Here is a 26,462-nt window from a genome sequence, read left to right on the forward strand (position 1 = left end):
AAAAAAAAAAAAAAAAAAAAAAAAAAAAATACATAGGTTTACTTTCTGTAACCCCTGAATCCTATATCCATTACTAGATTAGAGACAACCTTAACGGTGACTTTGACAAACCTTGGTGTCTGTGGTCAGGCACTACTCACATTTGTTTCTGTTGACCCTCTTCTCTGTTTTCATGTAAAACCAATGTCCTTTTGACTGATGTAGTCTTTGTTTTTGTTATATTATTGCATTAATTTTGACTGTTTTGTTGACCCTATAGCTGTTATGTCTTTTTTAAGATCCATTTTTAAGATAACATCTCTTCTCTACTTGCTTTTGTGTTGCTTTTACTATTGAAGGCAAGTCTTGCCTTACTTTTTGATTCTTGGGGGGAAACTCACCAAAACTTCCTGAGAAAATCACCTATAGTTTGTTAAAGTAGAAGTGAATGAGCACACCTACTCTTATATGATGACTCTTTGAAATTACTGGATTAAGAAAGTATTATTGGCCTAGAATGAAGAGGTCTATTCACTTCTTAAATATTAATTCCAGAAATGCATTAGATGCCTGTTTTGTGTGCCAAGAGTGGAAAGGAATAATTGAAAGGCTAGAAAAGATTCTTGCCTTAACAGTTTATAGCTTAATGGGAAGGACAGCATTAAACAAATAATTATACAAATAATTTTTAATTACTGTTTGAGAATTGATCTACGGATGGTATAGAGTCCTTTGCTATTCTTAGTCTCCTCTTAAATTGTAAGTAGGGCCTATATCTTATCTATGTATTATAACTCTACAACCTTGGAGTGAATTGGTCTATGTTGGCATCTTCCAAATAGATTTTTTTTTTTTTTGCGATACGCGGGCCCCTCACTGTTGTGGCCTCTCCCGTTGCGGAGCACAGGCTCCGGACGCGCAGGCTCAGCGGCCATGGCTCACGGGCCCAGCCGCTCCGCGGCATGTGGGATCTTCCCGGACCGGGACCCGTGTCCCCTGCATCGGCGGGCAGACTCTCAACCACTGCGCCACCAGGGAAGCCCCCAAATAGATTTTAATGGCAAGATTATTTTCATCTGGACTTGTATTGATTGCCTGGACTTCACTGGAAGATAAAAATGAATAGTAAACTGGAGATCTTGATTTTCCCTTTTGCTCTAACATCTTCTGTTCCAAACTTAAAATATGACATCAGTTTAATTAGCTATACAGTGAGAAATGTGCCAGTGTGTTGAATACAAAATACTAACATCCTTTTCTTTTGAATTCTTTTTGTAGAATCAGATTATTCTTACTACAACTTAATCCTGAGGAAAGCTGGACAGTTTTTAGACAATTTACATATCAATCTCTTAAAGTTTGCTTTCTCTATAAGGGCATACTCTCCAACTATTCAGATGTTTCAACAGGTATGTAAAAATACCCAAACTATATTTGACAAAGAAGCATGCTAGCAATGTACATACATGTATCTTAATGTGAATATCTTTAGCTAAAAATCTCCAAACTTGTAATACCTGCTTCCATAGCCTATCATTGATTATATTTTCATTGTTACCATTGATTATAGTATAATTGAGTATTTTAGGTAATTTTGTAGGTATTTGGGATAAGGCAGTTACGAAGACTAATCACCAGTGAAGTGAACTGTAGTGACAATTTTAACTTAATGGGATGTTTTCAACAATTTCAAAGCATGTTTTCCTCCTGTACAGTTGATTTTGTTAAAATGTTTGATTCTGTCTATGTATTTTTACTTTAATTAGAGCAATAGCTTAATAGTTGGTAAGCTCTTTTAATCAAAATAATGTGTAAGTTTAAAAAATGATATTGTAATTATCAACTACTATAGCTAAGTGTAATCTTTGAAATCTTAGATTGCAGCCGATGAGCCTCCACCAGATGGCTGTGATGCATTTGTGGTCATCCATGAGAAACACACGTGTAAAGTTAATGAGATTAAAAAGCTGTTGAAGAAGGCTACTTCAAGGTAAATTAATGATCGGCCATAGTGAAAGAAGTGGTTTATAAAAAGAGATGAGGGGTGAAATAGAAACTTCTTCTAATAAAAGATTTTAATATTCCAAGACATTGTATATTAAAGAATGTGCTCTCAATATATCTAAATCCTTCTCTAAAGTATATAAGTACTTTCAATATTCCATCTTGATTAGCTTTTGATTTTAGAATACCAAAATACTGTAAAATATATGAGAGATGTATTTTATGTAACGTAAGTTGTTTTTGCAAATACAGGCAGACCTCAAAGATATTGTGGGTTCACTTCCAGACCACCTCAGTAAAGTGAATACTGCAATAATTGACACACATTTTTTGGTATCCCAGTGCATATAAAAGTTACGTCTACACTACACAGTAGTCTGTTGAGTGCCCAACAGCATTATGTCTAAAAAAATGTATACCTTAATGTTAAAATACTTTATTGCTAAAAACTGCTAACCATCATCTGAGCCTTCAGTGAGTCAATCTTTTTGCTGGTGGAGAGTGTGAAATATTGCAAGAATTACAAAAATGTGACACAGAGACAGGAAGTGAGCAGATGCTGTTGGAAAAATGGTGACCATAGACTTGCTGGACACCATTGCCAAAAATCTTCAATGTGTTAAAAATGAAATATCTGTGAAGCACAGCAAAGCAAAGCACAATAAAGTGAGGTATGCCTGTAAACATACAAAGCTGTGGATTTATCTAAGCTGTATCTCTTTAAATAGAAACTGAATGTATACCTTGGGAGTAAAAAATTAATAACAAAAGCAGTAGTATAGAATTGCTTTTTTATAATGCATTATTCAAAACCTTTTTCTTCTTCCAAGTATTTAATACAAATGAATATGAGAAGTAGGAAGGAGATTATTAATTTAGTAGTGATTTTTACAGCGTAATGCCTGCCAGTATATGTTTTACTGCCTGATTGTTTATACTTTAAGAAGTATTAAAGTTGTTTCTCTAATTTTGAAAGAGTTCTTTATATATTAAACAGTAACTTCTTTTATTTGTCGGAAACTTTTTCTAATATTTATTTATATTAATTTTAATATAGAGAAGCTTTTATTTTTACGTAGCCAAATTTGTCCTTTATGTATGCATGTTTTTATACTTACACAGTTTTTCCCAAACCTGAGTGAGAGATTTTACTAATATTTCCCAGTAGCTTTCTTAAAGCTTTTGTTTTACCTTAAACTTTTAAACTATCTATAATTTATTTTCTTAGGAAGGCAAGGATCCAGTCAGATCTTTTTCCCCTCAGGTGGCTAGTCAGTTATTATATTCATTATATTTATATTATGGTCTATTTTATAACTTTGTTCTATACTGTTATGTTTCTTGTAACAGTACCATGTTGTTAGTATTTATTGCTTTACGATTTATTCCGGTATCTCACAGGACAGTTTCCTCTTCATTGCTGCTTGTTTATCCTCCAGAATTTCTTAGCTCTTTGCGCTTGTTGATGCTTTCAAACTAACATTAGAGTCCTTTTTCTCCTACCAAATTGCCTCCAGAAAACGCCTTGGTTGGGTTTTAATTAGAATTATATTAAACCTATTAGTTAATTTTAAAAGAATTTAAATGTTTATTATGTCAAATCTCTCAACAGATAACATAGTACGTTTTCTGTTCATTCCTTCTTTTAAAACTTTAAAGTTTTATAATTTACTGTGTTTTTAAAATCAGAAATAACTTGTTTTATCAGTTGTTTTGCATCTATTAAGATTAATTCGAAGTTTTTCTCTTTGGACGTACTGTGTATTATGGTAATATATTTTAAACTATTACACCTTTTCATTTCTAGGGAGAACTATTTGTTAATGGTGTGGGATTATCTTAATTTTTGTTGAAGTAAGATTGCTTATATCTTTATTAAGATTCATTTTTCTTCTTTAATGAGATTAGCTATTATTTAAACTATTTATGCCATTTTTTAATGTTATTCTAGCTTCATATAGTGAATTAGGCAGCCATGTCATTCTGTAAGAATTGGTGTAGCATAGCAATTACCTATTTCTCTAAAGCATTAATAGACTATGAAATTGTCAGCCCTAATGTGTTTTTCTTTTCCTAGTGCATTTTTTAAAGTTAACTTTGGTAACTTTATTTTTTAATTTAATTTAATTAATTTATTTATTTTTGGCTGCATTGGGTGTTCGTTGCTGTGCACAGGCTTTCTGTAGTTGCGGTGAGTGGGGGCTACTCTTCGTTGCCGTGCGGTGGCTTCTCTTGTTGCGGAGCACGGGCTCTAGGCATGCAGCCTTCAGTAGTTGTGGCACGTGGGCTCAGTAGTTGTGGCTTGCAGGCTCTAGAGCACAGGCTCAGTAGTTGTGGCACACGGGCTTAGTTGCTTCGCGGCATTTGTGATCTTCCTGGACCAGGGATCGAACCCGTGTTCCCTGTGTTGGCAGGTGGATTCTTAACCACTGCGCCAACAGGGAAGTCTGGTAACTTTTAAAGTTTATTATTGTTACTGTTTTCTGGCATCTGATGTCTGATGTTATAATTTTCTTAGAGAAACTAATATTAAAGTTAAATATTTAATATTTAGATATTTAATCTAAAATTAAGATTAAAAAAAGGTTAACATCAAGCCGTTTGGGAGAGCAACCTGCCGTGGATGCTGTGAGTCCTTGCATGTTCTTGCCTGGTCTGACCAGTAAAAAATGCAAGACCTGACCTGCTGTATACCTGAACCATTTCTCAGGGTTGTGTTTGTAGTGAGCAACCTTGAGGAACTAGGTAACGTTTCCTTCTGGAAAGAAGAACGAACTTGTTTACTGCTTGTTATAAAACGGGTTCCCCAAGTACAATGATCCTCAGGTGCAACGTACACCCACTGTGTAGTATCCATTTAGTTCCATATTTTGTCCCACAGCCCGCCTTGTGGAACTTGGGGAGCAAGTATAATGCTCATGCTGCTTGCTATGCTTTGAGCAATAAAAGTCCTTTCTCTTTGACCCAGGAGTCTCAGGTCTTCTGCCAGAATCCATAAAATGACAAAAGCCTAACTTACTACTTTGTAAGTAGGCTAAAACCAAGCCTTAGACCTTTTATAGTTCTTGACGGTTTTAGAAACAAGAGTGGGATGTTGACAGACGCATGGCTTTCTGAAAGAGGAAGGACAAAGGCCCCCTGGGTTGGGGAGACAAAAGCTCAACACTTGGATTTCTTTGCTACTGCTCCCCTCTCTTCCGCCATTCTGCACTTCCTGTGCTCCTGGCTGGATGACAGCAGTCTTCTTCTGATACCTGCTACTGTAGCTCCTCACACAGGATGTTTGATCTTTGTTCGTACCGGAAAAGGCACCTAATCTCAATTGGTGGGCTTTGGAAGGTGCTCATAATGGGAAAGGGAATTAAAATGATCTCTCGACCAATTCATTGTACTTCTATTTTTATTGTTTTGGCTCCCACATCTAAATCTATAACTGGTGTTGATATTGTATGTGTGTATACTTTGAATGCTGATGAAGTCTAAAGCGAGATACTCTCACTGGGAGACTACATATCTACTATCTACTCCCAGGTGGTCCAGCAGACTCAACATAGAATCCCAGGAGGAGAAGGGGGGAAATCACAACTTCAGTTACAGACCGAATGGCTGCTTGAATGCCCAGAGAGGTAGTTTCCAAGTACAATGTCGCCACCTGCCCGACTCAGCCATCAAGTACACCCATTTTTAAAAAGAGAAACTTAAAATTGCTGAGTTTTAGTTGAAACTGAACACCTGACTCAGGCAGTCTTGTGACTCTACTACCTGATGTTTACATTTTGGCACAGGTCAACTAGGATTCAGTGACTAACAGGGTAGAAGGGAGTCAGTGAGCCTCTCTGGTCAAGTGGAAATAGTATATTCAAGAGTTACTTAAACCTTGTGTGATCTTAGGGTTACATGATGAAGTGGCAGCAGCTCCCCTTTGGGACAAACCCATGCCCCATTCCATTACCTGAAGTAAAATCTCTGACTCAGTGGGGCCCTCAGCTCGCAATTGTTTCCTTTAATGCCTGGATCAAGTTACTGACACACTCAGCTAAGTTACAGTCTGGTGGTGACTTAGGGCTGCTGTTGCAGTTCATCCAGGCTGCAGCTATGAAAAACCAAAAGCAGATGTGGTCAGTCCATTCAGTGGGCAGAATTCGAGGTCTGACACTTGAAGACTACCAGATTAGAGGCACCAGCCTTTGGGGCTGTACACCGTGAGAATAAGCTGCACCTGCCCATCTGACAGTCTGGGTTACTTCTGTAGATACACACAGTCCACACCCATTATCCAATGAGTCTGAGTGGAGTCGAGCTGCATGTCAAGACTGCAGCATCCAAATTGCTGCTGTTGCTACCTGGCTCCACCACTGCGTGGAAGACGCACCATTACAGACAGGAGCACGATAAAGGACTACATGCTTCTGATGTAAGATCTACCACAGCATACCGGGCTGTGGCCTCTGCCCAGAGATGGTTTCTTTGTCTTGTGGTAAAGGCGTCCGCATTGCACTGGGCCACCACCTGCTTCTGGAAAACTGACTGTGTCAGATGTTTGACCCTGCTCTTGGTGCTACCTTTGGTACCTCATCCCTGTTGAGACTTCTTTACATTATGGTTTCGCTACTTAAGTCCAATCAGCCAACTCTGGCCGCACCACTGTAGCCCTTGGATCTAAACTGTTATTTTTCTGGCTTTCCAGATCATCTGTAGTCTGACAGCTATGCACCTTATTTCACAGAGGCCAGCAACACTAGATCAGTAGTCAAAAGCATTCACTGAACATTCCACATTCTCTACCACCCACAGGCATCTGGTTTCTGAGCATACTAGAATGGCCTCCTCAGAAATTAATTCGAAAAGTTTTGGCTCTACCTCTCTCACCCTCTGATCCATAGGCTTTAGTAAGGCCGTTTGATCTCTGGATGTTACCATGCTTGGAAAGATTCCATCTCTTGGCCATCTCCTGTGAAATGGTTAGGATGAAAGAGGTAGGAGGTTGTATGGATTTGTTCAGGATTCTACCGTGACCATTGCTGGGTGTCATGTATCTTTCCTTCGGTCAACAGCAGCCTCAGATCATCCTGGTTGGTATGGCCTCCATGTGGTAGCCCAGCCAGAAGGGGCTTGAAGAATTCAAACTTTAATTTTGGTCTATCCCCCTGGATTGTTTAGTTGGAAAGATGTGGTCCTACATCATGAAGATAACCAGTTGGTTGAGTCCACTGCTTACCAAGTCTTTCTACAGTGACCACAGGGGCCTAGCTGGGGGCCTATAATGGGTCTTTGTAAGTTTCTTAAAAATGCTCTTGTCTCACTTGAACCTGATTCTTCCAGATGAAAGGTGTGGGTATAAATAGAGGATGATTCGAAAATAGGTAAAATTGTAGGTATTGGGATGGGACACATTGATTTCATGGCTACTGAGGTGGAAGTGCAAGTCTAGCACCTGACCTTAGGCTCTGAAGGTGTGGGAAGGGGAAACATTGTTTTCTTTGATCCTGGATCCAGCACAGCAGCCTGTCAAAATAGCCATACAGTCTGCCTGAGTCGGCCAGCAGCTGTGGCTGACAATCTGGCCTGCTGTGGGGTTTGTCATTCCTCTACATGCTGTGTGAACATGGCCAGTCCTGGGTCTGACTTGTGCCTGACTCCCATCAGTGGCAGCTCCTAAGCGTAGATTCCTCCCTCCCCCAAATTCATGTGTAAACATGTGGGCTGGACAGCCGCCTTTTAATCTTAATGATACAAATGTATATATACACTTCCATCTCCTGAGCAGCCTGGTTGATGCTGCAGCTACTAGGTGCAAGTTTCACAGTTTTGGAACTGGAGTGACACGTGCCATTTGGGGATTAAATGTTTGTATTTCTAGAAAGCAGGCACAGAATGTTTTCATTGGGGGTAGCGGTTGCTTTCTTATTATTGGGGGGGTGGATTCTGCCATAGCCCCGAGTGTCTTTCTGGGTATGGTAAGACTGTGAGGACTTGAATGGTCTGTGCCCAGGCCATTTCTCAGGGTTGTGTGCGGCAGGTGACTTTGAGGGATGAGTTAATGTCTGCCTCTGGGACAAGCAGCAGGTTGTTTACTGCTTCTTATAGGATGAGGGGCTCCCCGCATTCAGTGCTTCTTAGCTGTGGTGCGTACAGCTAAGCATTCTTGTGTAGCATTCTTGTGGGTCCATTTCCACCCTAATGGAATGCGGGGGCCACAGGGAACTGATGCAAACATGCTAAATAGTGCTCATGCTGCTTATGTGCCAGGAGTAGTAAAGTTCTTTGTTTTTGACCTAAGAGTTTGTCTTCTGCCAGGATCCATGAAACAACAAAAGACAAACTTATTAGCTTGTAAGCGGGGTAAAATCAATTCCCTAACCTGACAGAAACTAAATGGGTATACATAGATATATATAGTGTCTTTTATATGTATACACACACACACACACGTTGTTATATATGTGGTATATGTGTGTATGTATATGTGTATATGTATGTATGTAGTGTTAATCATTTTTTTTCTTTTTTTGTGAACCTTATGCACTTAATCCTTGGTTTATGTCACACTATCAACATTGGTCCATGGTGGTGGTTTTTTCTCATTTAAGCAAATAATGTATTTACACACACACACACACACACACACACACACACACACACAGTAATAGGAACATTTTAATTTTTTCCCTCTGTGTAGATGTTTCTCATTCCTAAGTTTTCTTCAGTTTTCATTTTCTTTCAGTTTTTCCAGATTAGATTTATATTTTTTAAAGAAATAACTGATACACTTATTATACTTTTTTTTTGTTCTAATGTATTACCATTTGCATTCATATTGTTTCTTATTTTGCCTTTGGTTGAGCTAGGAATGTGGTTTTTTTTCTTTTAATCATAACACATTTAGGGCATCAAAGTTATCTTTCTTTACTATATGGTATTCTTGTCCCAATTTCCTAAAAAACTCCTTTTATTTCCTTGTTGGGGGCAGGGGAGGAGAGAAAGTTATACTCATTTAGGACGGTGACGATTGCTGTCACTTTCTCCCAAATAAATAAATGACGTTTTAGTGTAATATCTGTCAAGTTTGGGGCAGATTCAGACCATGGATCTTTGAACCATGGAACAGGAAGTAGAGAGAAAAAGAATTACGCTATCTTTCTTTTTGTCTAGTACATTGTTGTATTTCAAGTGGTAAGGTGTATTATGTTTTAAGTAGGAAGACATCAGTTATGATTCTAAGTTAAACGGCATAGATTTTATAATTACTGGGTTTTACTCCCAAATTATAGTATAACGTTATTATTAGTTTTCAGCTTCATTAAGAGTTTTTGTTTTTTTCTGTGTCTTTGAAAATATCATTGGAGATTCTGGGAAATGTAGCATTAAGGTCTGCTCTCCAAATGCCACTTCAAATCTGTGTTACCCTCCTTTTTTTGTCCAAAGTGGAAAGCTGCATTTTTTTTGAATTTTTACTTTTTAAAAAAATTTTATTGGAGTATAGTTGATTTACAAAAGCTGCATTTTAAAAGTTAAAAATATTATATGTGGTCATTATTTTAAAAATTCAAATAATTCAGAAAAATACAAAGTAGAAAGGGATAATGACCCATAATTCTGTTAAGTTTGGTACATTTTTTTCTTTTTAAATACATATATTCACATGCAGATATATTCTTTTTTAAAAAACCTACATGGGATTGTACTATAAAGGATGTCTTAGAACCTTCCCCCACTGAATTATACATCCCTACATTTCTTGTGTATAAATAAATATAAATATAGGTCTATGCTTTGTCATTGTGGAGCGGGACCCATTTATATAGTGTTGTATTTCCACCTGACACATAGTAGATGCTCAGATATTTATCAAATGAATGATACTGTGATTAAATGAACAAGTACATTTAATTATCCCACCCCTTGTGATAGATATAAGGTATTTTACATTTTTCCTCTATTATAAACAATATCTAGTTGAACGTCCATGTACATATATTTTTATGTACATGTATCGTTATACTGTTGATATTAGATAAATTTCTAGAACTAGAATCACAAGGTAAATAAGTGTATGCATTTAAAATTGGTACATATTTCAAAATTTTTCTTCAGAAAGCTGGTTATGTTTCATACTCCATTTCTAACATTTTCACTAATGCTAATTTGTATGACTTCCCTTTATAATCTTAGTCAATTCAAGAAATGTAATTTCCTATTTTTAAATGTAATCTAGTCGATTTTTAAAAGCTGTTTTCCCTCTTACGAAGTAATTCTCCATACATGTAGTATAATTTTTTATTACCTATGATGTATCCATGTGATTCCTGAATTAATTAAAAAAGCAGACTTTGAAAGGTATGTGTTTTATGGTATAAGAAGGCACTCACCAGGGCTTCCCTTGTGGCGCAGTGGTTGAGAGTCCGCCTGCCGATGCAGGGGACACGGGTTCGTGCCCCGGTCTGGGAGGATCCCGCGTGTTGCGGAGTGGCTGGGCCTGTGAGCCATGGCCGCTGGGCCTGCGCGTCCGGAGCCTGTGCTCCGCAGCGGGAAAGGCCACAACAGTGAGAGGCCCGCGTACCGGAAAAAAAAAAAAAAAAAAAGAAGGCACTCACCATTACAGACTCATGAACAAATGTTATATTAACCTTTACCTTTGTCTGTGAAAAATCTATTTCATTTCTTCTAATTTTTTTCTTTTATATTCAACCTCAAGATTTATCTAATAGCATTAGCAGCCTTTCCAATTACCAACATTTGAAAACATTTATCTTTAATACTAATATTAATTTCATTGTGAAGATAGAATTTACTAATATGTATAAAGAATCTTGCATAGTGCCTGGAAAATAAGATGTCAAAGTCTGTTTATGATGGTAGGGCCAGACCATAGGACTGCTCTGTTTGTTTGATTATCCTTCAGGATTTAATGAGTTGTTATTCATATTAAGAACTGATAATCTTTGCATGACATAGTACCTTTGTTTTTTAAAGATTTGGAGCCCATTTTCAGGGAATGTGAGCTATAATGAAAGGTTATATTCCTCTAATTGAAGAAAATATAAATTTTATTTCATCAAAAAATATGTTGCCATTTATATTTTATTTTATTTTATTTTTTATTTTTTATTTTTTATTTTTTATTTTTTTGCGGTACGCGGGCCTCTCACTGTTGTGGCCTCTCCCATTGCGGAGCACAGGTTCCAGACGCGCAGGCTCAGCGGCCATGGCTCACGGGCCCAGCCGCTCCGCGGCACGTGGGATCTTCCCGGACCAGGGCACGAACCTGTGTCCCCTGCATCGGCAGGCGGACTCTCAACCACTGCGCCACCAGGGAAGCCCTATATTTTATTTTTAAAGATAGCAAACATTGATTGAAAATAAAATATTTTTAATATTCAGTGTTGGGCTAACCAAATTTATTTTTTGTCTTTTCTGTCATTCAGAAGTTCTGTTCACAGAGTCACCACAGGAAATCTACATTCTTTTTCTGTGATTTTATGTATGTGTCTGTGTGTATGCATATACATACATTCCTATAAGTTTGATAAGTAAAAATTATAAAGTTTCACGATATGTTTCTCATATGCTCTGCTTTCAGTTCTTGTTTGTGTTTTGTTTTCATTTTAGGCCCAGACCTTATCTGTATAAAGGAGACCACAAATTTCCTGCAAACAAAGAGAACTTACCAGTGATTATCCTCTATGCAGAAATGGGTACCAGAGCATTTCGTAAATTTCACACGGTGTTGTCTGAAAAAGCTCAAAATGGGGAAATTCTTTATGTTCTTCGGCATTATGTTCAGGTACGTGTTTGTTTTGTCCAAGATTATTTTGGCTATAAAAAATACATTTTATAATTATTTCTTTACTAGATTTTACATGATAATTTCCCCTAGAATAGTTATTTAAAGATTTTTTTAAATTAACACAACTATCACATGTGAATTTTATGTGGAAAAATATATTGAGATTCTGTGTCTTTTCTGGAAGTATCATGTTTATATTTCTTTCCTTTATAATATATTTGGAACAGATTTAAAACTTGGATAAAAAACAAAACCGTACAACAATAGCATGGGTAATACCTGCTAGGATTCATAAATATAGTTATTTTGAATGAAAATGTATCATGATGAGGAGGTCTAATTTACTTGGTGTTTTGATAGTATATATTAGTTCAGAGTGCTAAGCTTGGTATGCAAATGCTCTCAAACCTATTTGTTTGAAAGGCTGATTACTTACTTATGCAAGTTTCAGATCAAATGTGTTGTGTTATCCCCGTCTCCAGAGCTCTCGTTGCAGTCACACTCTATCACATTATTCTGTTTTAATGACTTCGTAGCACTTATTACTGTGCTGTCTCTAATTTTATTTCTTTAACACCTACACACACACACACACACACACACACACACACACACACACACAAACACAACCAAACTGTCACCATCACACATTAAAATATAATGGCCATTAGAGGAATGACTTTGTTTTTTACTTCTATATTCTGAACATGGAAAGAGTGTTTTAATTTGCATTTCCCAAAATATTCATGATGAATTTAATGTTTAAAGTAATAAAAGCATTACAGATATACTTAATTGCCTATCCATATCTTTTGCCTGTTTTTATATCGGATTCTTTGGGGCTTTCCTCTCCCATTTACAGATTTTTAAAAACATATTCTGAATACTGGTCTTCTACACTCTACAAACATCTTCTGTGTATTTCTGGTCTCCCGGTAATAAAAAATATATATGTCATATTTCATTTAGTGCAAGTATTAATTGCAGTTGTACTCAAATTTACCCAACTTTTCCTTAATGGTTTCCTTCATGATGCCATAAAGACATTTTCTTATATTTTCTTGTGAGAATTAAAGTGCTGTTCTTTGTGTTTTGCTTTTTAATTCATCTGGATATATTTGAATTTGCTGTAAGGTAGAGACATAATTTTAGTTCCATATGGAAATTCATTGGTCTCCACATGATTCATTGGACAGTTAACTCTTTATACTAATCCATCATATGCCAAGTTTTCATAGGCATATATGTTTTTAGCTGTAGTGATTAAGACTGTATGGTATTGGCATAAAACAGATACATATAGAGCAATGGAACAGAACAGAGAGCTGAGAAATAAACCTATGCATATATGATCAACTAATATTTAACAAGGGAGCCAAGAATACTCAATGGGGAATAGATAGTCTCTTCAATAAACGGTGTTGGGAAAACTGACAGCCACATGAAAAAAATGAAACTGGACCCCTATCATATAGCACTCAAAAAGATTAAGTCAAAATGGACTAATAACTTAATCATAAAATCTGAAGCCATAAAACACCTAGAGAAAACATAAGGGAAAAGCTTCTTGACATTGGTCTTGGCAGTGAGTTTTTGGATTTGACCCTAAAAGCAAAGGCAATAGAAGCAAAAATAAACAAGTGGGACTACATCCAACTATAAAAGCCTCTGCATAACTAAGGAAACCATCAACAAAATGAAAAGGCAACTTACCGAATTGGAGGAAATATTTGCAAATCATATATATGATAAGGGGTTAATATCCAAAATACAAGAGGAACTCATACAACTGAAGAGCAAATGAAAAGAAACAGTTCAACTAAAAAATGGGCAAAGGACCTGAATAAACATTTTTCTAAAGAAGACATGCAAATAACCACCAGGTATATGAAAAGGTGCTCAGCATCACTAATTGTCAGGGAAATGCAAATCAAAACCACAGTGAGATGCCACCTCACACCTGTTAGAATAGCTATATGTCAAAAAGACAAGAGTTAACAAGCATTGGTAAGAATGTGGAGAAAAGGAAACCCTAGTGCACTGTTAGTGGGAATGTAAAATGGTACAGCCTCTCTGGAAAACAGTATAGAGGTTCCTCAAAAAGTTAAAAATAGAACTAGCATATGATACAGCAATTCCACTGATGGGTATATATCTCGAGGAAATGGAATCGCTATCTCAAAAAGCTATCTGCACCCCCGTACTTGTTGCAGCATTACTTATATAGGAGTAACCTATGTGTCCAGTGATGGATGAATAGATAAATGTGGTGTGTGTGTATATATACACACATGCACAATGAAATATTATTTGGCCTTAAAAAAGAAGGAAATCCTGCCATTTATAACAACATGGAAGGACTTTGAGGGCATTATGCTAAGTCAGACAGAAAAAGGCAAATATCATATGATCTCATATATGGAATGTGAAAAAAACCAAATGCATAGAAACAGAGAACTGATCGGTGGTTGCTGAAATTGAGGGGTGGGGAGGGTTGATGGGTGAAGGTGGTCAAAAGGTACAAATTTCCAGATATAAGATAAACAAGTTCTGGGGATGTAATGTACAGCATGATGACTAAGTACTCTATTGAATATTTGAAAGTTGCTAAGAGAGTGGATCTTAAAGTTCTCATTACAAGAAAAAGACAACTGTAGCTATGCGAGGTATGGACATTAACTAAATTTACTGTGGTAATCATTTCATAATACAATTGACCCTGAACGACTTGGAAGTTAAGAGCTCCAACGCTCTGCGCATTCACAAATCTTTGTATAGCTTATAGCTGGTCCTCCGTATATACGCCATTCCTCTGTATCCACGTTTCAGCATATGCAGATTCAACCAGCCATGGGTTATGCAATAGTGTAATATTTACTATTGAAAAAAATCCATGTGTAAGTGGACCAGTGCAGTTTACGCGGTTCAAACCCATGCTGTTCAAGGGTTTGATTTGAATTGATATCAAATCATTATGTTGCACACCTTAAACTAATACAATGTTATATGTCAATTATCAGAAAAGGAATGGGAGATCAAAGTATATGTTTATCTTTTTTAAAAAAGTCCCCCAAGTGGTTTTAATATGCACCCCGCCCCCGGATGGTATAGTCATCTGTTGGGAATCAGTGTCCCAAGCTATTATTTGGAGAATGTGACCATTAAATATACTTCTGTGAAAGCATATTCACCAGCTATCTGGGTACTTTGTAGCATCAAATTATGGCCTTCTATTTAATTAATGACATATTGTACATCCAAAATAGTTATACTGTAAATCTAGTCAGCATGTAATCCTAATAAAAAATAGACTTATTTGTGCTACTTTTTAAAAAAATCTATTATTATGATTTTTTTAGTTGTGTTGGGTTTTCATTGCTGGTGCGTGGGCTTCTCATTGCGGTGGCTTTTCTTGTTGCGGAGCGCAGCCTCTAGGCGTGCAGCCTTCAGTAGTTGTGGCACGCGGGCTCTAGAGTGCAGGCTCAGTAGTTGGGGTGCACGACCTTTGTTGCTCCGCAGCATGTGGGATCTTCCCAGACCAGGGCTCGAATCCGTGTACCCTGCATTGGCAGGCGGATTCTTAACCACTGCGCCACCAGGGAAGTCCCTGTGCTACCTTCTGAACAGATGCTTTTTTGTGGGGAAAGAAGAAATAGGATAATGAAGAAAGATTTTTTTTCACCAGTTGATTTAGCCTATGAGCATTTTAGGTTTGCAAATCCAAAATTATTAAACTACAATTCAAATTTTATATCAATACCTTTCAAAAGGAGAAAGTAAATATGAAGTTAATAAACATTTATCTTTATTATTGAGGAGCTGGTAACATTCCAGAACTGATCATGGAAATTGGTTATGTGAAATTGCATTTCTTTTATGAACTATAACAAGATATGTGGACTTAGAGGTTCAGTTTGCCTAGCCACCAACTGATTGTCTTTTGAGTGGATAGTCAAAATACATTTTTAAATTGAGCTGGATGAAATTGAAAACTCTTTAAAAGATTTTCAACTTTGTCAGATTACTATAATTATAAACAACCCAGTGTCCTCATGCTATCTTTCATTATAGCATGTGCCTGAGAAATTAGCAAATTCAATTTTAGTGTGGGCAGCAATGTTAAACACTTGTCTGCATATCTGAAACTAATTCTTACATCATCTTATTTAGAAATAGAACAGTCCAGGAATAGTCACTATGGTCATATACTTATTTTGAAGGCTGAGGCAGAAGTTTAGGGAGGAAAGAAGAGACTAAAAACCATAGTACACCATTAAGGTTTTCTTTCTGTTTGTCCTCTGCCTCTTCCTCTGTCATGTTTAGAATTGCAAAACTGCCCTCATGCAAACGTTAGTTAAGCAAAGACACATAACATCTTCACAGGAGTTTGCTGAGTGCTAGATTAAATGCGTTTTCTAACCCATGAAAGAATATGCCAAATGGTCATCACTGTAGCACAACTGGTAAGAATTTCAGTCTAGAAGCTAGAAAGAACCTTAGACATCTTCTAAAATATTACATATATTCATCCAGGTTGCTTACTTTTTTGAAAAAATGTGATGACTTCTCTTTCTTCACAGAGTAGTCTCTAGAAGTACGTTTTATGTTTGTACTTTTGGAAAGGTGAAAGAAAAGTTACCAAATGCTGATCGTAAATACTTCAGACAACTCAGTTTTAGGCAAATTGTTACCTCTCACTGCAAGAATAGGTATTAATTTGTGGCATTTGGTATATTTTAATCATTGAGAAACATGAAGAAAGACTTATAGGTTGTTCAAGGCACTGAGCTTTTTTGTTTCCTTTGCCTCTACTTTCTAGTATTTGCTTTTGGGGACACTCTGGATGTCCTACATGCAGACAACTAGCAAATGAATAGCATTTACTGGTTTAGCAAATCTTGTGTAGTTCCCCCAAAAGAGTATAGTTTTGTTGAAACTCGATTGTATGGGATCCTCTGTTAATTAATTCATGGGAAAGATGGCAAAGTTACCATGGTATAACAGAAAAAGATCAGATTTTTTTTCATTGTAAAGTAATTAAAACATCAGAGTCATGACAAGGATTTTAGAAAGTAAAGAAGTGGTAATCAACCAAATTCTAGTTCCTTGATAGACTGTCTAGAGAGAGTATAAACATCCCCCTTATATTTCACAATGATTACTTCAATATTAGTAATTTACCCTAATGTCCTAATACACAGTCATTCTGAATTCAAAAGCAGATGTTTGACTAAATATTTTCTCTCTCTCTCTCTCTTTTTTTTTTTTTTTAAATAAATGTGTTTGAACAGAAACCAGCCTCACAGAAAATGTACTTATCTGGCTATGGTGTGGAGCTAGCTATTAAGAGTACAGAATACAAAGCGTTGGATGATACCCAAGGCAAAAGTAAGTTTATTCTCTGTATTCGAGTAGAATGAAAATTTGGAGGCTTATACACTTTAGTTGAAAAAAGAAAATGACTATAATCCTACACACGTTAATTTGAGGCTGGAGACAGGGTAGACATTTTCCTCGTTAGTTGGAATTTAACTTTAAACTAAAAGAAATACATTTCATACTATTGTGCTCTCAGAAACTTCAAAAAGTGGAAGTAGCACATTTGCTTTTACTCAATGGCTTTCCAACCATTTTCTGCAACATATAAAAATTGATAGTATCTGTAGGGTATGTAGAAGCAATAGATGAGGCTGCTTATGGCTAGAGGTGACTGACCCAGGAGCTCAGACTGGCCATGATGTGCCCAGTCACCCCCTGGGAGCAAGGGTGGGGGGGCTCTAAGGGGATCAGTATCTCAGTAAACCTAAAACTCATTGGTAGCACTGCCTTACAAGTCTTGGTCTGAAGTATTTATAAATAGTGAAGTTAGGATGATGGTCTTGTGTTTTTGCTTTTGTTTTTGTTTTGAAGTGGGATGGAGAGGGCTGTGAGTTGATTGGTTAGATGAAGTAGATTGATTAGATTTGTGATCTACCAGTCCAGTGTCTATGTTCTGTGTACTGAATGCATGCTCTAGGATTCTGGAGACCTAAAAACACTAAAGAACTTTTCAGATTCTTATGGAAATCTTTTGTTACCTGGCTCATTGGAAATGTATTTGTACCTGATTCTTGGTTAAGTGTTTCTAATTCATTCGTTTATATGGTCTCAGATGTTGCTTCTGCTACAATTTTGTTTTTCTATTCAAGATCTGGTCCTGGCAGCCCTACCCTGATCACAGCTTAGCTCTAGCCCTCCTATTGAATGTGCTACAAATCAACATCTGTATTATTGTGATTGAAAATCCTGCTGGTTAAAGAGTTACTGAAAAAGTATCTTAGAAATAATAATGCCCAGATTTTATATATTTCCATATAGCTTGTATATAGCTCTACAATGCTTTATAATGTAGTATCTTGTTTAACAGTCATGGTAGTAACATAAGGCATTTTCTAGCCATCCTTGGGCTTGTAGAATTTTTTTTTAAAAGTCATGTGATGACATGTATTTCTATATTACAAGTCGCACATTAAATTTTGTCGTACATTCGGAATATATTTTCTCTCCATTCTAGTTGCCACTCCTTTAGCTCACTTCTTTTTTTCCCTCTGTATATGGGTGTCAGGCTTCTAACTGACCTCTTCAGTACCCCTAGTCCCCTCATCCCCCAAATAGAATAATCCATCTGTTCTCCACAGTGCTTTCTGACTGCACTTCTTATGATGAAAATCTGACTTTATGATTCCACCAGGTAAAATCCTGGACTGGTTCCCTGTAACCTCCTCATAAATTCAAGTACTATATAGCATAACAGAGAAAGCTTTTCACATTCTGGCCTCTTTCTGCCTAATCACTGTCCCTCAGCCCTCTCATTTGTACACTGTGGTCCTGTAACACTAAACTACTATACAGAGTAATTTTCTGTTCCCTGGATGCCTCCATGTGTGGCTCCCTGCCCAGCCTTCGTGACCTCTGTAGAGAACTCTCATCCCTTAGCATATGCTGAAACCTTCCTCCTTTCTCCCACCTCTTTTATTCATCTAAGGCCTATTCATCTTTTAAGGATCATGTATATCAGTCAGTACCTCTGAGATGGCTGTCCATCTTCCTGCTCTGTCAGAGGAAGGTTTTCCCTCTTCTGTATTCCACATATTTTGTGCTTTCTTTTGGAAAAGTTTTAAACAGTCTGTTAAAATTGTCTATTTGTCTCCTTTTCCACCAACTGAGGTTTGTGTCTTTTGCGTCTCTCTTCCTGGTGTCTGTCTGGCAGGCATCGGGCGTCATAGAAGGCAGTCGATAAATATTTGCCTGATGAATGAATGGAAGGGAGGGAAAGGAAGACTGGATCAAAGCACCCAGTGTTTTTAGTTGCGGTCCTAGAGGTCCAGACTCTCAGACGAGTAAGAAGGGAGAAGTGTACTTGATGAGCTCTGATGGAGTGTAGCCCATACTGCTTACGGTCACAGATTCTTAGAATCCCAGAGTACCCTCACACATACCACTTACCACACAGTATGCTATAATTATTGGTAAGTAAAGGAGAGGGGAAGAGAAATGAACATAAAATATATCCTTATTCTTTGAGGCCATGAGTTTTGGTGTCTTTCTAAAGATTTCTTGATTAGGTCTAAAGGTGTCAGAAATAATGTGAGAACTCCTGTATCTGTTAGGGTTTGGATTTCTTGCTGGCTTAAGAGCTAAGCCCAGGGTTCGTTGCACACCCCTTGGTTTATCATTCTGGTATAAAATAGAACTTGACTACGAAATGATCTATAGAGCACTTATGATGGTTTTTAAATATTTAATAATCAAGCTTGTTTAAAAAGAGAGCACACTCATGTCTCATTAAGCTGATCCATGAAAGAAAAACAAGGTAAAACAAATGGAATTTGATTTTATTTTGAGTTCTTCTAATTTTTTATTACATATTTTCCAGTCTGAAATATTTTCATTTTGCTTTTGTTTCCAAAATATAGCTGTGACTAATACTAGTATAGAAGATATTACAGAAACAAATGAAGTTCAAGGATTTCTCTTTGGGAAATTAAAGTAAGTTCTGAATTGAAATGAAACTATTACTATACTCTTAAATTTGTTTTTAAAGGACTTGATTCAATATTCTGGGTTGGCATATGTTTCACATTTTAAAAATATACATACTATTGTTTTTATTACAAAAGTAACACATGGTTAATGCAGAAAAGCACAAAATTGAAAAATAATCGCTAATTCCACAGGATAATGAGTGTGGTTAGAGATACTGGAATTGAAAGTGATCAGAGTTATCTCTGGCTAAAAACTAAAACAAAAATTTATGGAATCTTTTACAGATCTAATGGGTTACAAAAGTCATAGTTAATATTGGATTTTTAGCATGAAAAAAATTTCATGTCTCGAAGAGAAAGTATTTATTTCCCTAAATTTCTGTGCCATGTATTGCCATATTAAATACCTTTTAACTTCTGGTCTTAATTTCATATACACATATAAGTAACCTTTCAAAAAATTGAAGTTCTGTCCCCCTTTTTTTTTTCCTGCATCACTGATTGAGGACAAGGAATAGGATGGTGAGTGCTCTCTGAATGTTCATGGGTGGGGATTGTTGTCGTTTTATGTGTCGTTTCTCTTATTTACAAGAAGGGAAAGTTTATGATTCTATTATAAAGACAACATTAATTAAAAATAAAGAACCATTTTTATTAATATCTTTAGTTCTTATTTAGTATTACAAATATTTATAAAGGACACTTAGGTCCGTTCTCCTGGTGAGTAGATAACTGTACAGAGTGAGGGGAACATTTTTGGACACTATGCTCCTTCATACAGATGACTGAGTTATATTTCTACGGTTTACGGGACAAGTTGTATACTAGTGGCCTTAAAAAGTTAATGCATCTTGTAAAATGGATTTAAGTAAGATTTTTATTTAGTAGATAACATTTTTATTCCATTTCCAGCTGTGTCTTGCATCTTAGAATCCACAGTTCTGTTTTTTTTTGGGGGGGGGTGGGTACACGGGCCTCTCACCGTTGTGGCCTCTCCCGTTGCGGAGCACAGGCTCTGGACGCGCAGGCTCAGCGGCCATGGCTCACGGGCCCAGCTGTGGGATCTTCCCAGACCGGGGCACGAACCCATGTCCCCTGCATCGGTAGGCGGACTCTCAACCACTGCCCCACCAGGGAAGCCCTGTTTTGTTTTAAATGTAACTATTTATGGGAATAAATTGCATGTCTTCCAGAAAGCCTTTGGAACCCTGGGATATTAGTTTTTTTAGATAGGAAATACTCAGAGTTAGTTTTTACACAACTAATTGATTTAGGCAAGAACCTTCTGCTTTGAGGTATTGTATGAATAATGTGTTTTTGCCTGAATTACATAAATGATTTTAGCTGTGAAAATTATTGTTAAGCTTATGATTAAACATGAAAAACAATATAACAGCTCTTATAAACTTAGTATTACTCTGTAACTTGAAATATTGAGAACGGAGTGGTTAATTTAATTCATAGTGAACTTCTTTTCAAAGAAGTTCTTTTGCTTTCTCACTGTGAGAGCAGACTTGATTCATTTCCAAAATGTGGTCCCACATTGTAATAAAATTGCAAGATATGAAATTGTAGTACATTTATTATTGTTAACTATAAGATTAATCTATTTCTGTATATTTATTTTTCATCTCACATTTTAAAATATTTATTTCTCTTTACTGTTGAAAATATGTATTTGTTTATAAATTGTGCTGATAGCTACATAAAGTTTTTTTAAAACAATTCTAATAATATGAAATGGTACTGTGTTTTGATTTCATGAGAGATGGAAGAATAAAGATTATAGTTTTTATTATATGTACAGTAAAATATCATGCTGCATTATTTGGCACTCTCTAAAAAATACCTAGATATGTTTAATTAGGCAGAATTATCTTAAGTTTTTTATAAGTTTCAAAGATGGAACTTTTCAGAAATAGAGTAAACTCTAAAATTGTATAGGAAGCATTAATGTCTTTTCTTATAAAATAGTGTTCATTTTTAATTATAAAAGCAAGACTTGTAATTTATAAAATGTTAAATAAAAAGTGTATAACATAAAAACTAATAATGCTGCCCTCACACTTGGATCCCTTACAGGTAATGTTAACAAATGAGAGTACATCCTTCCAGATTTTCTTTCCTTTTGTTTTGTTTTATACATTGAAAAAAGTAGACATGCATATCTCCCTCATTTTTTTTTAAGTTCTGTGGATATAGCTGCCTCACTATTTATTATTATCTTGATGAACAGTTAGTGTCTAAATATTTTGAAAAGTTAATTTCAAAAATATACTGCTTGTATAGTAGTAATTTGTAGTAGGTGATGATAATTAACATTACTTAATATTCTAATACAGAGAAAGATATTCAGATCTTAGAGATAATCTGACAACATTCCAAAAATACCTGATTGAGAGTAATAACGAAATGATGCCTTTGAAAGTCTGGGAACTACAAGGTATAGTATTTCAGTCCACATTAACATAGCATATTGGTAACTTATCTCTGTTTTGTTAAATAGGCTTTTATAGAATGTGATATAAATTATTTCATAGGCACTAATAATTACTAATGATGTGACTAATATACATTATTTCTGTGGCAATACAAATTTAATTAAAAGGTTATTCATCAAGCAGACCATATTTTTATGTTTGTAAGATTTAAAATTATATAAAGTACAGTTATTTGATATCATCTAATCATTTTTAAAGTGTACACGAGTTATAGATTCATCTCAGGTATTAAATCACATTTCAGAGAATCTTTAGCATTGATTAGAAATCCTGATTAGTAAGTCAGGAGAAATCAGAACTAAATCTTAGTTTTCTTCTCTTTAAAATTTTGATCTTAACAGACCATCGCATGTTTCATTGCGAACTTAGAATAGCTCCCGTACTGACATCCTATAAGCAGGTATTTTGAGACTGAACCAAATTTTGAGAATGAACCAAAATTCCTTTTCAGTTTGTAATTTTCTTTTTTATTATTTGTAATGTTTAGTGGGTCATGGGAATATGTCACTTTTCTGTGGAATCTATAACTTTTATCACATCTCATCGACTTTTTTTTAATATAACAACTTACTGAAATATACTTGATACGCAGTTCACCCATTTAAAGAGTACAATTCAGTGGGGTTTAGTATATTTTTAGAGCTTTTTAACTGTCAGCACAGTCAATTTCAGAGACCCATAATTTAGAAAATTGTAAGTGATAGGGTGCTTCTGAAGGCTGGTAAACAGAGAACATGCAAAGTTAGCTTACTTGTAATTAACCTCACTGATGTCTGTGGAAGGTATATTTGAATGGACTAGAAACAGGAAATCTAGTTAAGACATCCTTGAATTAGTGTAGCGAGAGATAGAACTATGACTGTGGTAAAAGGCATAGAGAGGAAGGCCAGATTTAGCAAATATTTAGGAGATGAAAAGAGTCAAAGATGAATTTAAAATTTCCAGCTTGGAGCCTGAGTAGAGAGAATATAAAACATGTAAGTGGGTTTGGGGGTTGAATACGGGGCCCAGAAATAATGAGACTGGCATTAAAAAAGATAGACTTAAAGTGATGGTGACATATCCAGATGACCAGGTCCAGTGGTGGGGTGAATATAAAGTCCTTATACTAAAAGGAGAAGATTTAAAAGTTGAAAATATTAGCATAGAGGTTTTTTAAAGGTGGGGGGTGCTAACTGAAAGTGTAGGGTGCCCAAATCAGTGCCCAAGGGAGTGTCCACGTGCTCGTCCACGTGGGGAAAGTAGACACAGTGGAATGATGAGAGCTAGAAGAAAGAGCACATTACAGAAGCCAAGGAAGTAGATTCAGGAGAGGGTAAGTGATCAGGACCTTTTCCTTTTTTGATTGATTTAACAAGTGTTTATTGAATTTCTACTAGGAGTCAGTCATGTCCCTACAGCCATGGTTTTATAATTTTTGGCTGAGACCTGGAGTAGGAAGTATATTTTACATCAAGACCCATACACAAGTGTATAATGTGTGAATACACAGATATGCTTAAAACTAAATAGAAAGCTTTAGCATAGATATGTATGTTTACCACATTTTATTAATTCTGTAAGACTTTTTTTAAAAAATGTATTTATTTATTTTTGGCTGTGCTGGGTCTTCGTTGCTGCACGCGGGCTTTCTCTAGTTGTGGCGAGCAGGGGCTACTCTTTGCTGCAGTGCGCGGGCTTCTCATTGCGGTGGCTTCTCTTGGCAGAGCACGGGCTTCTAGGGTGCACGGGCTTAGTCGCTCTGCGGCACTTGGGATCTTCCTGGACCAGGGCTCGAACCCTTGTCTCCTGAATTGGCAGGTGGATTCTTAACCACTGTGCCACTAGGGAAGCCCAAGACTTTCTTTTACTCTACCCTATTTCATTTGAGAAAAAAACCCTTCACATTATCCACTAATGTGATTTCACTACTAACTAATGGGTTCCAACTGACACTTTGAAAAAGTGCTGTATTCTGAAGATAAAATAAGAGTTAAAGCAAACACCACGTTTATTCAAAGGACCTTGGACAAACATAAACAACTTTAAAAACCAATGTAAAAATTAGCATTGCAATTGCTGCAAAGTAAAGGGACATAAGATGAAGAAGGGCATATACCAGGAAGATCTGACTGGTGGGATGGGGGCAAGGAAGGGGTAACAGAAAGGGGAGGGTTCCTCAAGAAGTGGTGATTGAATTGAGATCTGAGGAAGGACTAGAATAAATTTGAGGGTGGGTTATTTAGGGAGAATATCAAAGACCCTTTCAAGGGGCTGCAAATGGAGTGTGAGGGAGAGGAGATATCAGGAACAACTGCTGGATTCATGGTTTACCCAGCTGGATGGACAGTGGTGGATTTTCTGGAAAGAGAAGACTAAAGAGGACCAGATTTGGGCAAAGATGGGTGGGAATATCACAAATTTGTTATTGAACGTGCTGCTTTTGAAGTATCCAAGTGGTAAAACCAGAAAAACAGTTAAATATGGGAATCTGGATTTCAGAGGCAAAGTGAAGGACTTAAATAATTTATGAGTCATCTAGGTAGGGAATAGTTTAGAAAAAAGCAAAAGATGTTAATAGACTATGCTAATATTATATTCATTTACTTGTTATTTACAGTTTCTCTGATTTCATGAGTGAATTTTCAGGGGCTTTTGAACAGCATATGTGAAGCAAAATTCCATTCATGTTGTAAAAAGTTTTAAAAGACTAGTTATGCTATCAGACCTGAGTAAAATATAGTTGTCCATGGTCGTGATGATGATGGTGATTGGTGGTGATAAAAATATTAGCTAATACTATTTGTCTGGCACAGTATTGGGCTCTTTATATGCATCATCCTAATTAATTTTTTAAAAAACTCATGGGGTATTGATAGATATCCTGCTTTTACAGATGAGGAAACTGAGAAACATACACACAAAATAATTAGTCCGAGGTCACCAGTCTCATAAAGCACAAATCAGCGATACCTAAAATCAGCAGGTCTCTCTCATTTTAGAGCCTAAATTCTTTCTTTACCTCTATGTTGTACTGTTTTTAAGTATAACATCATGCAGCCAAATACTCTCAGGAAAGGTCTCTCATCATATACTATCCTCAAAAGAAATACTCTTTTGAAATGCAAATCAAAACTACAGTGAGATACCACCTCCCACTGGTCAGAATGGCCATCATCAAAAAGTCTAAAAGTAACAAATGCTGGAGAGGGTGTGGAGAAAAGGGGAACCCTCCTACACTGTTGGTGGGAATGTAAGTTGGTGCAGACACTATGGAAAACAGTATGGAGGTTCCAGAAACCTAAAAATAGAATTGCCATAAGATCCAGCAATCCCACTCCTGGGCATATACCCGGACAAGATTGTAATTCGAAAAGATACATGCACCCCTGTGTTCACGGCAGCACTATTCACAATAGCCAAAACGTGGAAACAACCTAAATGTCCACTGACAGATGAATGGATAAAGAAGATGCGGTACAGGTATTCAATGGGATACTACTCAGCCATAAAAACGAATGAAATAATGCCATTTGCAGCAACATGGATGCAACTGGAGATTATCATACTAAGTAAGTCAGAAACAGAAAGACAAATACCAAATGATATCCCTTGTATGTGGAATCTAAAGTATGGCACAAATGAACTTATCTACAAAATAGAAGCAGACTCACAGACAGAGATCAGACTTGTGGTTGCCAGCGGTGGGGGAAGAGAGATGGAATGGGTGGGTGCAAACTATTACATTTAGAATGGATAAGCAACAAGGTCCTACTGTATAGCACAGGGAACTATATTCACTATCTTGTGATAAACCGTAATGGAAAAGAATACCAAAAAAAGGATGTACCTATGTGGATACCTGAGTCACTTTGCTGTACAGCAGAGATGGGCACAACACTGTAAATCAACTCTACTTCAATTTAAAAAGATACATAAACAAAACAAAACAAGAAATACTCTTTTATAAGTTGTTATATCAATCATATAAGTAATGACTTTAAGTTTTCTTATCTAAAAATGCATAAATATATACACACCAGTTAAAAATTATGTCACTTAAAATTGCCTTTAATAGCAATAGAATAAAAAGACACATAAAGGATCTTATTTGTAAGTTTACTGTTCATTCACCCATTCATTCATCAATATTGAGCACCTACTTATGTATCAGGTACTTTTTTTGAG

The 26,462-nt window shown here is 36.4% G+C and overlaps 1 protein-coding gene across 1 annotated transcript in view; it reads left to right on the forward strand.

Moving 5' to 3' along the window:
* UGGT2 (UDP-glucose glycoprotein glucosyltransferase 2) overlaps positions 1–26,462 on the forward strand; it is a 163,218-nt gene that overhangs the window by 10,900 nt on the left and 125,856 nt on the right. Inside the window, exons 3-8 of the mRNA XM_029210526.1 lie at positions 1,258–1,388; positions 1,857–1,969; positions 11,593–11,767; positions 17,062–17,158; positions 19,726–19,798; positions 22,137–22,237. Coding sequence (XP_029066359.1) covers positions 1,258–1,388; positions 1,857–1,969; positions 11,593–11,767; positions 17,062–17,158; positions 19,726–19,798; positions 22,137–22,237 — 690 coding nt within the window. The remainder of the gene's footprint in view (positions 1–1,257; positions 1,389–1,856; positions 1,970–11,592; positions 11,768–17,061; positions 17,159–19,725; positions 19,799–22,136; positions 22,238–26,462) is intronic.

Source organism: Monodon monoceros, unplaced genomic scaffold (genome assembly GCF_005190385.1).
Source record: "Monodon monoceros isolate NGI ecotype Baffin Bay Population unplaced genomic scaffold, NGI_Narwhal_1 Super_Scaffold_8, whole genome shotgun sequence".
NCBI lineage: Eukaryota > Metazoa > Chordata > Mammalia > Artiodactyla > Monodontidae > Monodon > Monodon monoceros.